The sequence below is a fragment of the Patagioenas fasciata genome, chromosome 3, assembly GCF_037038585.1.
Source record: "Patagioenas fasciata isolate bPatFas1 chromosome 3, bPatFas1.hap1, whole genome shotgun sequence".
Lineage (NCBI taxonomy): Eukaryota > Metazoa > Chordata > Aves > Columbiformes > Columbidae > Patagioenas > Patagioenas fasciata.
In genome coordinates, this window is record NC_092522.1 from 104,220,427 (window position 1) to 104,236,068 (window position 15,642).

General features: G+C 39.7%; 1 protein-coding gene across 5 annotated transcripts in view; it reads right to left on the reverse strand.

Annotated features, from left to right (window-relative positions):
- Positions 1–15,642, reverse strand: part of DLGAP2 (DLG associated protein 2) — a 463,673-nt gene that overhangs the window by 382,394 nt on the left and 65,637 nt on the right. For all 5 annotated transcript variants that reach the window (XM_071807014.1, XM_071807012.1, XM_071807011.1 and 2 more), the window contains exon 2: positions 3,114–3,168. In XM_071807014.1, coding sequence (XP_071663115.1) covers positions 3,114–3,168 — 55 coding nt within the window. The remainder of the gene's footprint in view (positions 1–3,113; positions 3,169–15,642) is intronic.

The window sequence follows — 15,642 nt, forward strand, 5'->3', positions numbered from 1 at the left end:
CTGGCTGGTTAACTTATGGGAGATGGAAAGAAACTGAGAAGGGACATCAAAACAGCTCTTACAGTACTCCTGTGGCATCCAAGAAGGAAGTGCAGAATAAACGTGTCTGGTCTGGGATCTACTGCTTCCTGAGGCACAGGGTATGTGACAGATACAGGTTCTGAATACCACCTAATGTGATAATGAACATACATTATGCTGGTGCATGACATACAAACTTTTAATTTAGTAATCAAAATATATTTATGATTAATGGAAAGCCACAAATAAATTAACGCTTAAGAAATGAAACATCACTGTCTATTAGAAAAGCTTAATGTGAGCAACTAGCTTGCAGCATTCAGTGTTTTATTTAGAGACTGAAATTTTGTAGATGTTTTATGTGTTTGAAAAGTGAATCATTCTTTAACCTTTGAAACGCCTAATCTTGTTAAATATGTCTTCTTCCAAACTGCATTGCTGTGGAGCAGCTGAATTACTTTTTTTATCCTCCCTTTTGAAAGGCTCTGCAGGAAATGTTTTTATAGCCAAGAATAAACACTGAAAATAAAAGTTTGTAGCAGAAGTACTAGCACAGCCTCACAAGGGGATGGTGATCAGCACTCCCGTGCACCTTTCTTTCCACGCATATGTCTCTTCTCCAGTTTACAAATACGGAACATCAATACTGACAGAGTAAGTGTTGCCACTTCACATTCTTACACAGTGTAGGAAGGGACAGTAGAACACACAATTTTCTAGGGTACAGGCAATCCAGGGCCATACTACTTTTAAATCTAATTGCATATATTCCCTAGAATCATGGTTGGGCTACGTCTGAAGGGGACCAGATGAAGGGATGGCCTGGCAGCACTGGCTCCCTCGCTCCCAAGGGCTCATTTCTCCCTGGGGTTCAGCTCCAGTGCTGACAGCAGGAAAGGAGCTGGTCCTGGGGCACTCTGGAACAAGGACTCCAAGGCCCCCAAGCTGGCTGCTCCTGAACTGGACAAGTGGGGAAACTACATCTGTGTCTCTTTTTCCTCCGATCCCACCCCCCCACTCAAATCCATCTCTTTATCCCTCTTTTCTTTTTATTACAAACAACACTGAAGTCTGCACATTGCTGAATTCCTCCAAATGTCAGCAGCTCAACACAGACAAAGATGTAAAGCTCATTATCAGGCATTTTTTCTCTGAGCTCACTTAAAGAGAATGGAGCTGGACAAGATTATATACAATGTATATATCTGAATGCAAATAGCACATTCCACATTTACACAAATCTAATTAATGTCTTCTTAGCTTGGACTAGCTGATTGAGATATAATCAAACAAGAAAATGGTTCACCTATCTCTAATAGACTCAATGAATCAAATTCAAAAAGTCAGTTGTTCTTTTCCACCAGAAAGGAGCTGGTGGAAATTTGCCCGTGTCCTGTCTGAAGTCTTCTTTCCTCCTCTCCGCCAAGTATTTAAACACCATAAATGGAGGAAATGGCACACAGACATCATTTATTTTGCATCTGCTGACAACTCCCAACTATATAATAGGTAGGCATGAAAATACTTGCTGTAGCAGTCACACAGAAGCAATAGAAGTTACAGTTGTTTTCATACCTAAGTGTACTTGAATTGTACAGCAGTTGTTAGGTACCAAAACCCAATAGGATTCCTCTCTAAAGAGCTTAGTTCAAAATTTTCAAGAACAAATTTTACCCCAGCAGGCTCCTCCTTTCTTTTATGTCCAAATGGAAGCGCTTTTGAAGGTGATTGGTATTTTAGATAAATGTGCTTCTTGATATTGATAATAAAGGCATACACATTTCACCCTCCTTAGATAAATGGTCAGTCTTACTGCCCAGCTCCAACCATCACTTCAGGCAACACTGGCTTTGACACCTACTTGATAGACTTATGTACAAGTCAAGAAGCGTTTGGTCATCAAAGGAGTCTGTATCAAATTCTTATTTTACAAATACAATTTTAACAAAGCTAATCAGCATAAGATATTAGCCCAGGAGCACATAGACTGGGTTGTGGTCATTATACAGTGTTTTCTTAGTACAATTTTCAGGAAAACTTGAAATAATTATAAAGGCCAAAGTCTGTCTGCAATCTGTTCATTGATGCAAAACTTCCAAATTATTGCTGGAAAAGGTGTATTATTAACTATCTTATTATAATATACTGCTCCTGTGTTCACAGATGAAAATGGAAATGAGATTTTAACTTTCATTCAAGCAGCTGCAGGTAACCACAAGTCACACCACAGTTCAATGCAGTTGTCAAATTCTCAGTGCAATTACCCTTCGTGCAAACTGTACCTGAAACACAAGTAATAGCCAGGCAAAGAACAAACCAGTTTATTTTAACTGTGGCTATTGGGGGAGGAAGAATGAAGCCTTAAGAGCTGCAAGTGTTCACATGTATTCTGTTAATCAGATATCAAAAATAAGGTATATTGTATAGCTCACAAGTGCATATGCAATAATTTTCACTCAATTTATAAAATTATAAAAATAATGTTAAAACTTATCTTAAAAGAAATTGTTTTTCTTGTAATAAAAGAATGTAAATTTAAATAATAATTTTCTTCTTGTCCATGTTATTGGTCTCATCAATTGATTTGTTCTGGTCACAAATGCATTACTTTAAGTCTCCTCCTACGCAGTAGTAAGGCATCATTAGTGATATTCCTTCTTTACTCTATTCCTCTAGTCCCTGAAAAATAAGCATAAAGCAAGCATCTATCTGCAGTCAGAGCTACATATAAGACTTACTACTTAGCACCTTTGCAAATCAACAGGACCAGACTGCAGATTCCAGTATTAAACCCGTTTTCTTGACAAAATCCTAACTTTATAAATAACAATAGAGACACTTCAGAAGTTCGTAGAAATACCTGTGTAAGCAAGACCTGACAGTAGTCTCTACAACAGCTCCAGCAAGTCAACAGAACACAGAAAAACTTCACATGAAAGCAGGTAATTTAAATAAAACATCTAAGTTGTCACTCCCTAGAAGAGGACTACAATGATGGTAAGTAGCAAACAAGACTTCGCTATATTATCCAATTTGTGTTTGCATTTCTCCAAATCATATTACAACATGAACTCATTAAGCAAAAGGTTTACCTGTGTTCCTATCAGGTAAAATACAGCAATGCTTCTGCAGTATGCCAGGCAGGACCTGTTTTAACAAAGAAAGAGATGTTAAGGTACATAAATATTTTGATAACACACACAGAATAGCCGATGATTGCTGAAGTGCATACCTGACCAAGCTTTGCGCTCTCATACTGCACTGAAATTAGCTATCACCCTTTAAAGTCTGAAAATTTAAAACCAAAACCAAACAGTTTCTACTGACAGGAGACTGGCACAACCACTCTCTGGAAATGCTGAGTGTCTAACCTCTGAGAAGACCCCAAGCACCAACACAGCTTGCATTAAGTTTTTGAAATTCAGGGAGCAGAATACTTTAGCGACTTGAGACATTTTTATTTTTGATAGAGCCTGCTGTTGCTGTTTGGCCAAGGTTAATAGCCAGGTATGAGACCGCTAAGAGTCAGACAGGTACTGCCCCTGCAGCAGCACCCTATATCCTCACCCATCCCTGCAGGACTTTTCCAATACACGCTCCAGTAACCCCGAGGGGATGAACACTTCCGTTTCTGTGTCCTGCAGCACAACAAATTAAAGCCTTAAGAAACTTGTTTCACCATGCTTCTTCCTGCATGTACACATGCAGAGGTAGAGCCATTGTGAAACTGTGCTTTTGTTGGTATTATAAGCCAAAAAGTCAGTCTGTGGTCAGAAAGCTGCCCTGGACAAAAAGCATTAGCAAGAACTGTGCAGGATAAGAATAGTTCCCCCTTCAACTCCTCTAAATACTACTGAAGGCAAAGTGTTTAAAAGTAAGCTCTTACAATTAAAACAACAACAACAATAATAGTAATAACAATAATAAGAATAAGAATAATAATAAATTCATTTATTCTGGCATAATTTTAAAGTTATGCTTGTGGATAAAAGGAAAAACAAATTGGGTTTAAGCAGCGGATGTTAGGCATGGGGTAATCAAGTCAGATCCCCAGAGAAATGTCTCAGCAGATACCCCCAACAGCTTAGCAAGGAACTGCTTTTTTGCAAATACAGCTGATGGTCACATCTGGGGCTTTACTGCATTATTGTACATACATGTTGTAAACATGTTTGACTTATTAAGTAGCTTATTTTTCTCAAATTCCTTCTGGCTCAGTCCTTCATGCATACATGCACACGGACTTCCGTCCTAGTGTAGGTCTGTAACTGATGGTGCTTCTGGAGGCTGTCAGAAAGTGCTTCCTTCTCTCAACATGACATAGGACCTCATAGGCCACCCACAGACACTCTTGAAAGTCCACAAAATTTGAAAGAAGAAGGAAAACCTACTTGAGGTTCACAGCCACCTACTTTCAAGATGTGTGCTGGTCTTCTTCACTCTGTTGCCACCCCATTTAAGCAAATCCCACCATCCTTAAGTTAAGGTACTTGACATGAGGGCTCCCTGCCTACAGAAACACCCTCACCAGGAGGTGGATCACACTGGGGTACATGTGTGGACATCTCGTACTCCCGAATTCCTGCATGGTCATCTAGGCCAGCTAAGTACTATCATTTCCGATCTCTTTTGGTCTACACCAGAGCTTTTGGTAAGTAAATGGCTTCCTTAAACAGAAATTCTCCTCCCTTCTCTCAAAACTAGCATGTTTGCTTCAGGAAGGACTATTGGAGGCAACAAAGTAGGACTTGAACCGAACTATCAGCTTGCCTTACCCCATTTCACAGGCAGCAGGCAGACTGTATTTTATGAAGGATCAAGACCACAAATAACAAACTTCTGAAAACTCCACTGATCATTCTATAGTGTTTATTAACTTCAAAAATTAAAAATTCCAATAATTCTTACGAGTATGACATCATACATACAAACTGTAGCATTTTCCTTATGGCCACAGATATAAATAACAGTACAGTCTTACAGGCATTGAAAGCACAAAAATTAGAAGCAGAGAACAAAGAAATCCTAAAATGAACAGAGACAGTCTTTCAAAGCAGCATAACACAAAGACTGAATTTAAAAAAAAACACTGTCTTACTCAGACATAAAGTAACATTTAGTTCCTAGTGAATCTGTCATATTTTCTTCCGCACATTCACAAACCATGGAGAACCATTATGAATTTATTATGAGCACCCAGTTAATCAAATTAAGACAAATTAGAAGAAGACACAGAAAAAGCAGGTCTGGAGTAGCAAGACAATTTCAACACGGGAAAAAAAAGCTCTAGAACATACTTCTTCCTTCCTTGTAGACTGGCTATATATATGATAATAGTCATACTGAAAAGCACAGGCTGGAAAAACATTTATTTGTCCCTTCTCTTCACTCTCTTAAGCATTAAGTAGGCAAACAGCACGGCAAAGGCTAAAACAAAGCTTCCTTCTCCCCAGTCCCTTAACATGTTTACCCTGCACAAAGCCAGTTTCTGGCTGGTAGGAGTTTGATATCAACCTCCCACTTACTTATCTGCAGTATACAGGTTTTTACACTGTACCCATCTCCATGGTATCCAAGAGCCTCTTCACATTGCTCTCCTCCCACCTTCTCCCCACTCCATTTCTCTCCTCCCCAGGGAACATGACAGGAGAATTCCTCAGCAAAACTGTCACCTTTCCCTCTACATGTCTCTCCTTTCCCCGGCTGCTTTCCTTTCATTCATTTGCATGCTGTAATCCCCAGTTCGCTCCTTAAAATGCCTCATGTCTCAAAGCTTTTTCTTTAATTTCACAGATAATCCTTAGAGTTTATTTATTTATTTTTCTGTGGTTTGAAACTTTGTCTATACCTGCAATTTGAGTGAAAATCTTAACCCAAATCAGACCTGGACTGATTTCTGCTGTAGAAATTAAACCATGGGAACAACTGGAAGGATTCACACACAGCGAAAAAAAAAACACAGAGAGACTAGGATATTGTTTTAGAACATTCTTTTTCCTCAGCAGAAGAAAAACAGTTTTCAATTATATTAAACCAATGATTTAACCTTCAGTTGTTTGGTAAGTTCTCAGCCGGAAGCTAAGACATTGCAATACTAAATTAAAACTGGGCGCACAGATGTAGAAACAGAATACATAATACAGCAGGTAGTATGTCCTTAAGACGAAGGTGCTTCCCTCGCAGTAGCCAAATTAGCTCTGGCCCACAGTATACAGATGGGTGGGCACATGTAGCAGGAATGTAGGATTTGCTCACGGTGCCAAGCCGAAAGCTTCCTCAAAATCAGTGAAAATTTCTAATTGATGTTGGTCGACATTGATCAGGACCCACTTGCATTTGTTTTCACTGCAGCTTGTTGTGATTAGAGATATATAAATATATTTCTGCCATAATTAGTGTTCAAATTTTTAGTCTCAAAGTAGCATAGGGTAGTTACATAGCTGTTTACAATGTAGACGAAGATGAGTCCTCTGAGTGTTCAGCATGCAATACTTTTTAAAAGTGGTTTAACAAGAACTAGAATTAATTCCTAAACCATAATTTTAAGTTTGGAAAGTAGTAACCTCTAACACTAGTTTAAAAAAAAAAAAAAGAATTTACAGAGAAGTGAAAACATGTGAAGCAAAATAATTCTAGTATGAAAAAAATGGCTCTATGAAATAGGTATCTACTCACTTAAAAGGATCTACTGCACAAAGATATTCAGCCCCCTCTATGGTACTGAATGATAAAGATGTTCTGCTTTCTACTCCACTTATAATTGGACTGTTAAGATAGCCATAGAAAAGTGAGCTGGATGCTACTTTCCTTTGCCCATTTACACTTTATTCTGCTGAAAAGTAAGTCAACTGAAAATGAATGTTTCACAGGTCCAAAATTACAGAACACCTGACTCATGAGTCCAAGTGCTCTGTAGGTGCAATTCAAGGCAGAAGTTAACACGGATTTATACCGTGGTTTGTAACTTGCTAGAAGTAAAAAACCTTAATTTGAATTTCAGGTCCTAAGATGAGATGTGATATTTGTCTCTGCTCTTTACATACTAGAAATTCAGCAATCCCAAAGGTTGGGAAGTCAGAATACACCCTTTTGGCTATGCCAACCACACAGGCCATGTTTGTAGCGCTTACGCTTACGTTCAGCCACTTCCCAGGACTCCCTCTGAGGTGGCTCCTGCCCTCCGAACCTCCCTTCCCAGAAAACTATTACAATTAACATGTCAAACATTTTGATTGCAAGAATGTGGTAATATTCAGAAGAAAAATGTGTCAAACACATAGTGGGCACATGCACATTAATTTAGAGAATTTTTGAGGAAACATATTGAGGAATTTGAGCTTTACTCATGCACCAATGGTTTCAAAGAAATGGTCCTTGGGCAGAGTCAACCCATCAGGTGTGCCTTGCACCTTCTGTGGAAGCAGTACAGCAGCAGAGAGAAGTGAGGTTAGATATTCTGGTGTGATCCAGTGAGTGAGTTCCTATCTTTTCATCTTTCAATGGTTGTGTGACTTCTTTTGAAAAGGTATTCACCTCCTAGACCTTGCAATCTGCACCGCTCTGTGCTAAGAATTGCTGCTTTCCTACCACTCACACAGAACTCAGGAATTTTAATTGTTTTCACTCTAAGGATCATATTAATTCTATTGCTGTATCTGCTTTTCCTTATATTTGTTTTAGGGCTTTTGTTTTAGACAAGATTTCTTTGTCACATAGTACAGAGATGTTTTGAGATAATGTTTGTAACAACCAGATCTTAAAAACACTGGAAATCCTGCACTCGTACTTCTCTGGATGTCTTTTGTTGCCTCTTGTTATTACAGGAGTATATTATATTTTGGGTTTCCTTTTTCTTATTGCTTCCTTCTGCTTTGGATCTCATAGCTGAGGATTTTAGATGTCTCCGTTCCAGTGACTCTGATAAAAGGAGAAAGTCCAATTGCTCTGGAATCAATTCCCTCCTTAAGCAGAAAGGATTTGCACTGAGGATTTGGCTGCTCACAAGAGCTCACTATCTAACAGGTCTGCAGAGGTGTCTGCCTTCAGACAGGGCGTGAAAAGTAGACAAGGGTTCCTGTTCACAGGCTGTTGGGTGATACAAACCATCATAAATCAAAGGTTTATCATTATAGCATTACCACATTTCTTCTTTCAGAACAGTCAGGTTTGTGCAACCAGGTGCTGAAATGCTACACCAAACTATGGCCTTCAGCTTCCTAACAATATGCAGTTGGTTCAATCTACAAGAAGCTAAATCTGAACTTCATTCCACTCTCACAAACATAATTATAGTTGGGTATGCTTTTTAAAGGGTATCTATGGAGTGTACAACAAACATCTGTTATCATTTCAGTTCCTGTAAGAACTCTAAAGCAACCTAAGATTATCAGTGGGTCTCTTCTGTGTCTCACCTGAAGCTGCTACTGATACATCCCACACTGGCATCAGCCAATAACTCCAAGTTACTTGTAAAATCAGTCCTTGAAATGGCTGGCTCTGGAGGAAGAGAGCAGCAGGGCCAGAGGGACCTGCCCTCCCAGGGCTTACACAAACCTGTACGCGTTCCCTACCAGGGCAATGCAGACCCCAATTATAATGGCAAAGCTCACGCAGATAGAAAATATTAAGGCTCATTTTTTTGGTGTATCTGGTACTGCTGAAAATAGTAGAGATTTTGCAAGACCTTTCAATCATTCCCTGCCAGCTGTCAGCTCCTCTGCCCTCCCAAGGAAACAACCTTTCACCGTAGCTCCTGATGAGCTGCACCCTGCTGCAAAGGCAGCCGGTGCCAAAATGTCTCCCACCCACGGCGGTTCGAGCAAGAAGCCCATCTTGTCAGTTTATTTGATTGTATTCTGATGAGATGGCCCAGGCTTGTCTGATGAAATTTCTTCGAGATTTTACTAGATTGCTGTTGTCCAATATCCAGTTTCACATATACACCGATGAACCTTCATGCTAATTTAATGTCAAAACAGAAATTGCTAATGACTCATCTACTTTGTGGGGTTTTCGGTAAAATTATTTTCTTCTCTTATCATCCTCTACCTTAGTCCGCCATTCCCAACTAGATATCAAGAATATAAATAAAACATGTTTTGTTGAAAGGACAAGTTACACTGAAAAAAAGATAAATCATATTTACCATATATCCAATACTTTGATATTGTATCAATGTCACTGTCACATCAAATCACATTTAAATATGTATATTCTCTCCTTTTCTTTTTGGATAAAAGGAAATGTTGGGTTAAGGAAGATAAATCTCAGAAATACTCTGGAAACACTACAACACCCATACTAATATGTGTTCTTTCAGATGAATTACATCTCAAAAAATGGAAATTTTCTAAAACCTTTTCCACGATTAAGGGAAGTATTGACACCAACAACAGAAGCAATGTTTCTTAAACAGTTTTCAACTAAAAGTGACAGGCATTGGAGTAATGAGGAACTCACTGACTGCATAATCTATCTTTTATATTTGAATCAAAATTAAATAAGGGAAAGCAAGCCTAGAAGAAAAGGTACAGAGTTATGAGGGCCCCATATAGAATAGCTCAGCTCCATTCACTGTCTTTAGCTTCATAACTCCTTTTATCCAAGTCACCAAGCCAAGTTAAGCTGAAATACAAGTTTGATCATTTTTTCGATGGCCCAGGAAAGAAAACATGATTATCACATTTCAGAATAATGTTAGCTTGAATCTGAATTAGCATGAACTAATTATAATTGTCCTATGATTAACAAGTACTTATATACATGAATCTTTTAGAAGTTATCATCTAAAGTATAATCCCTTCACATAGCTTTCGTAAGAATATAATATGCAGACTAAATAGAGTAACTTGGCAAATATACTCTGAAAGTCTGCAGCACATCAAGCTCTGAAGTGTCCAAAATAATACCTAGGGACAGTGTTTTCCCTATTTAATAGCATCACAGCAGTCACAAAACCTGTTTCTTTCTGATTTCCTCTTCAGTATTTAGTCTCTCTGAGAAAAATACATCAGCAACAACAAAAACTCCTTTATATGTTTCACTTTTCAGAAGAGTACACTCCTTACTGACAGAACAAGACTTAGCTACAGTGGTCCATATGTTTGTGACCTCCAGGTCCAATTACTGTAATTGGCTGCACTTACAAGAGAATCCACAAGTTATTTAAGATGCCTCAGAATAAACACAACATCATAAATAGAGGCCTATGGAGAACACATCAGTTTGTTGTTCAAATAATGCATCGTTGCACTGCTGTCCAAAACTAGGTCTTCAGAAATCTGGAACAAGCAATGTGAAAGTTCTCTGAACCTGAGAGGTTATGATACCCTCAAAGTGCTCTGAATCTGAGAGATAATGATGTTGTCCTTTCCAGGGTAACATTGCTGGGAGGAACAGACCAAGACTTTCCAGTTGATGCCGTAATTTCTTTTTTCTAAAGCAAATGAATAGGAGGATAAACATCAGGACAAGATCAATTGTATTTTCAACTTCCCTTCAAATGAAATATTCCTAACCAATTCATCAGATGTACAGTCATTGCCCTACACATAAGGCAACAAACAGAAACAAATTCACTCACTCTGGCAATTTGAGCTGAGAAATGTGTTTTGGTGTAAACCAGAAATCACAAACACCTCTTCTGCCCATTACTACCACAAGCAGCAGTAGTATCTCCTACCTCATGGCAATATCTAGACACAAGATACCCTGTCTCTGGTGTGGACCATGTGGATCAGAGGTCAGAAATGACTGTAGGAGACCACTAATAGTGCAAAGGTTGGACACAATTCTCTACAGACACTCTGCAGGGACAAGAGCCCAAGCCTCATCTTGGGCTGAAGAAGGAATGGCCAGAGACAACCCTTGAGGAGGTGCTGACAAAGACCCCCGCAGTGGTGGAGCATGGCAGCTAGCGACTTCCAGGGGCTGGAAAGTGAGCCTGGTTCGCAGATCACAAGAAGGACGTAATGGGTAACACCTGTTGGGTATTCACTGCTGTGGGGGCAGAGGCATCTATTTGCTAACCAGAGCAGCTGTCTTAGGAGTTTGCTGCTTGTTTGCAGCCTGCACATCCTACAGCAACTGCCGGGGTTCACCCAGCCCCTGGTCTACACCCCTGAGCTGCACAACCATGAGGAACAAGGAAGGGATCAGTTAAGACATCCAGATGCAGTAAGTGGATGGAGATGGGTGGAATGCATCCAAGGGATCCAAAGGTGATGACTCTGAGTCCTCACTCTGTCATACACAATTTTAATATATTAGATTTAGTGTGCTAATATACCACCAAATATCACACCAAGATATAACATGAAAATGCAGCAGTCCCTCCATCCTCCCTCAAATGTATTTATAACAGACATATGTAATTTCTATTTCTACTAATGAATCAGAAGTCTGAATAATGAGCGTATTTACCTCCACCTGCAAAACCCAAAAGGCATTATAGAAGCACAGCAGCTTTGGGAGTGAGCAAAAGACAGCTCAGAAGTTACAAAGAAGCCACCCTAGGGCTGCAATTGTTTAATTAAAGAGTAAGCTGTGGAGAGTGATCTGGTGAAAGAAGTTGCTTATGAAAAACATTTTTTTACTGAGTTGTTAAGATTTATTTATCTTTAAGCATCTGATTGTGTTTTGGGCAAATAAAAATGCTAGAACTTGCTATATTGGAGCAGAACAAACATCGTTTTCATTCTCCAAAATACAAAACACGATAATAATAGTTCATTTTTTCCCCTGCATTAATCTTTTGAGATACAAATAAATACGTTGCAATGCCTAGACTGTGAGGTCTCCTAGTTGAAGAACATGGTACTACAGTGGTACAGAGAAAGCAATCCTCTGGGGGATAAGGATGCCCTGGTATTCTTGTTACTGCAGCACTGTGAGGGTCCTTGCTGCAACGGCAGCATGGTTTGTGCAGATAAAAATGAGCATAGAGCAAGGTTACAGCAAATCACAGCGAATGCTTTCAGGCTAGGGAATTTTAAGCCCTCTAGCAGATGGGTCCTGGCTACCTCCCCGCTCCCATCACTCGCCGGAGTCAGCTGACTGACTGTCAGCACTGCAGATACCGCTCCCGCCATCCCTGCCACAGAGATTCCTCATCTTCTCAGTTATTTCTTCAGAGTAGAAATCCTAGCCCTCCTCATGGGTCCTCTTAGATCCTACATGCCAAGCTGCTCTTTCCACAGGGCTCCAGGCTGAAAGCCTGTCAGGCAGATGAGGGTTCAGCAGGCCTACCCGCAGGAAAAAAATCCTCCTGACAGAGGAACAACTTTCAGTGAGCTCAAGAAGCCCAGTGCTGGAGAAACGGAAGCACCCGGCCATCAGGGAGAGGGCTGGACCTGGTGGCACCAGCCTGCAGCCTGCCCCTGGTGCCTCACCGCCCAGTACTTGACCCCTCAAAGGTTTGGTTGGAGGACAGGTGAGATGTCTCCTTGCTTCCATCCCACTCACACACTGCTGAACAAAGCCAGCCACGGCTTGGTCTCTCTGGTTTTAGTCTGGGAGAGCATTGTGGAATATGTTTTTATTGTTGCTTGGCACAAGAAGTCTCTTTAATGCGCAATGTCAATAAAGTCTGTGAGTCAAAAGCACAGATTATTCAGATAATAATTAAATAAACTAGGTAAATGCCAGGGAATCCCAAGTGTTGTTTCTCCTTGCTGCTCTGGAATTGTATTTAAGATTTACATGTGAAGCACAGGGTTCTTAAAGATTTTTATATCTATATTCGCACTGCAGAAACAGATCCATTAAGCACATAAAATAGAGAAATAGTCCTTCCCTGCATCTTTGTTATAGAGAAACTAATCTTCATTAAAAAATAAAGTTTATGGTTTTGTACTAGGACTTGGCAACAAAACTCTCCCAATGGTCGGCTTTCTTCTACTGTGTAGGAGTCATAGATATACAAATAAATTCAGTTCAAAAAATATGATTAAGGTGAGAGAGGATGTTTTAAGTATAAAAGTTACCAAAAAAAAAAAAAAATCCGAACTGTTTACTTGCATTTATGGTCCTGGTATCACAGACCTTTCTCACCGTGAATCAAAGAATTACTCATGTATCAGAAGTGGTGAATCAGGACTTGAACTAGCAAGGAAGTCACCTAATACTTTATAATTTATTAGTAGTTTAACTATAGCATTTGGTTGCTTTTAGAAGCTATTTGTTATATCCAATTTCAAGTTTATTAATAGCTATGAAATAGAAGTCACCTTTATGAGCAGGGGAAACTGAAGTCCCCACTGTATTAGGACCAGAGTCTATCTATCTGGTAAACTATTCGGTATTACACTTCAAAGGTAGCTTTCATACACTTGTCACTTTGGAGAAGTTGAGACTCTAGAAATAAGTAGCACGCTCTGTCCTCCATGGGACAACTACAGAGATGAATCACATGTCTGCAATTTCATCTATCCATTTCACCTGGCCAGGTGAAAGATGCCCTGAAAATGGGAACCAGGCATAGTTTTCCCAAAGGCTGCTTTGTTGTTCCATGTAAGTCAAGTCCATTTTGTCATCCTTTGGCCCAACACACGAACCGAAGTAGCAGCACGCAATAGAATTCATGCATACACAGAACTGGGACATTTCACTCCTGATGGACAACTGCAAGTGACAGCAGAAAAACAGAGAAGGAAGGGTTATTTTTAGGAATACTTATTTCACAGATTTAGGTTACACAAATCTTTCATGCAAAGAGAACAAACAGAGAAGGATGCCTGTGCCTTGTTCATGCCCTTAGCAATGTTTGATAGCACAGGGAGATATAGATTTCAGAACACAAAGAGCCTACCCACACCTCCTTCCCCAGCGAGCAGACATTCTTATGGTAATAATAGCTTTCTCTTTATGACAGAAATTTGTCTTTATTACCCATGTTTCATTCAATATTGAACAATATGATAGCTTATTGTGAGCCCCAGTCATTTGGGGAGTTTTCACTGAAGGTGGGATAAAACCAGGATAGGTCTCAGTAAGCATGTTATCATTTTTTCAATTCCAGTTGAACAGTTATGCTTCTAGAGAGGATTTCTGATGAAGGAGACTGCTTAATTTGTGCAGTCAGTTTCTGAGAATACAAAATGGAAAGAGCAGCAGGGCAGTTTTAATCTGTGAGCTGATGATACTGCAACACACTGCTAAAACTATGTAGTTTTGCACAGGTTGCTCTAATCTTTAATCAGGTCTACATACCACTAGATGACCCAAAGATGAATACACAGAAGGGGTGGTTTTGATGTCTACAGAGATGAAAAGATAGAAGTAAAACATGCACAAAGGTGCCTATTCCTCTGCAGCTGATGCTCCTGCAGTGCTGTGGAAGAAGCCAGGGAAAGCCTGGGGAATCCCCAGGAGCGTTACAAAGCCAGCAGTCATCAGAGACCTGACGTGTTCTTGGGGATAGTCCTGAATGGAACACTGGAGATGAGAGCGCTGCCTCACCTCTTGAGAAACAGGCAAGAGGTACAACTCATATAAAACACAGGAGACTGAGCTGCAAGTCAAACATCTGCCACATAGAGATGCTAGATTCTTATATTTTAAAAAGCTGCCACGATCAGTGGTTGTGAGATAACATACGTCTTCTGTGAATAAGATTTTCTCAGTTTTGCACAATCAGCAAAATATTACTCAGATCCCCAAGAGCTCTATAATTTAGTGGTCAGCAGACTTGCCAAAGAAAAAACAAAAGGGGGGGGGGAGGGAAAGACAAGTCCCAGCCTCTTTGCTAACACTAATTAAAGCATTTTATACAATGCACAATTAGTTTCACAGAGCCTAGCAAAATGTCCCCAATGTTAGCGCACCAGAGAGAGTTATAGCACACTCCCAAGAACAAGGAAGACCAAAGGAAAACACCACACTTGGAATTAATCAGAAGACTATATGGACTCCTGACAGCTACATCTCAGAGCAGCATGCTAAGTACTCCACTACACAGAAACAAGTGCCCTTTTATTCAGCTCTACATGTTTGGGGGGTTTTATAAGGCTTGAAAGGGGCAATGGGGCTGCACAAAGTCAATTAGTTTTCAAACTTGGACAAATATTTCACTGTTTTTTGTGATACTTCCAGGGACTCTATTTGCCATCAGAGAAATAAGTACAAGAACTGGTGGAAGGGTAGGGGAACACTTTTTTGTTGGTAAATGTATATGTAGAATGACAGAGCTTTTATGTATGTGTTTTCTTAACTACAAGCTAAAATAAATGTAGCTTTAGAGAGACTGTTTTTTCTTGCTGGCTTGCCTATCCAGTTGAAAATCGGTTGTTTACAGCCTGTTTATTTTTAATTCTTCTTTTCATGTTGCTTTCAAGTAAATGTCACTTCCCAAGAACAAAAGGTTAAGTCACACAATGCTGAACTATATAATCAGTCTGCTTGACAAGCCCAGTCCGCTGAAAATATTAAAGAATAAGCACATGAGCAGTAGACAAGCTATCTCCATTGACATAAGATCCTGTTTCAGCTTTTTAATTATCCTCATGGGTCATCCCATCTTCAGACACGTCAGTACTGATGTTATCTCATCTCTAGTAAACACCAGCCATTTGGTTTTTTTCCAAAGACTGAACTCTGTATCTTCAAACCAGAATCTAGAGTTAG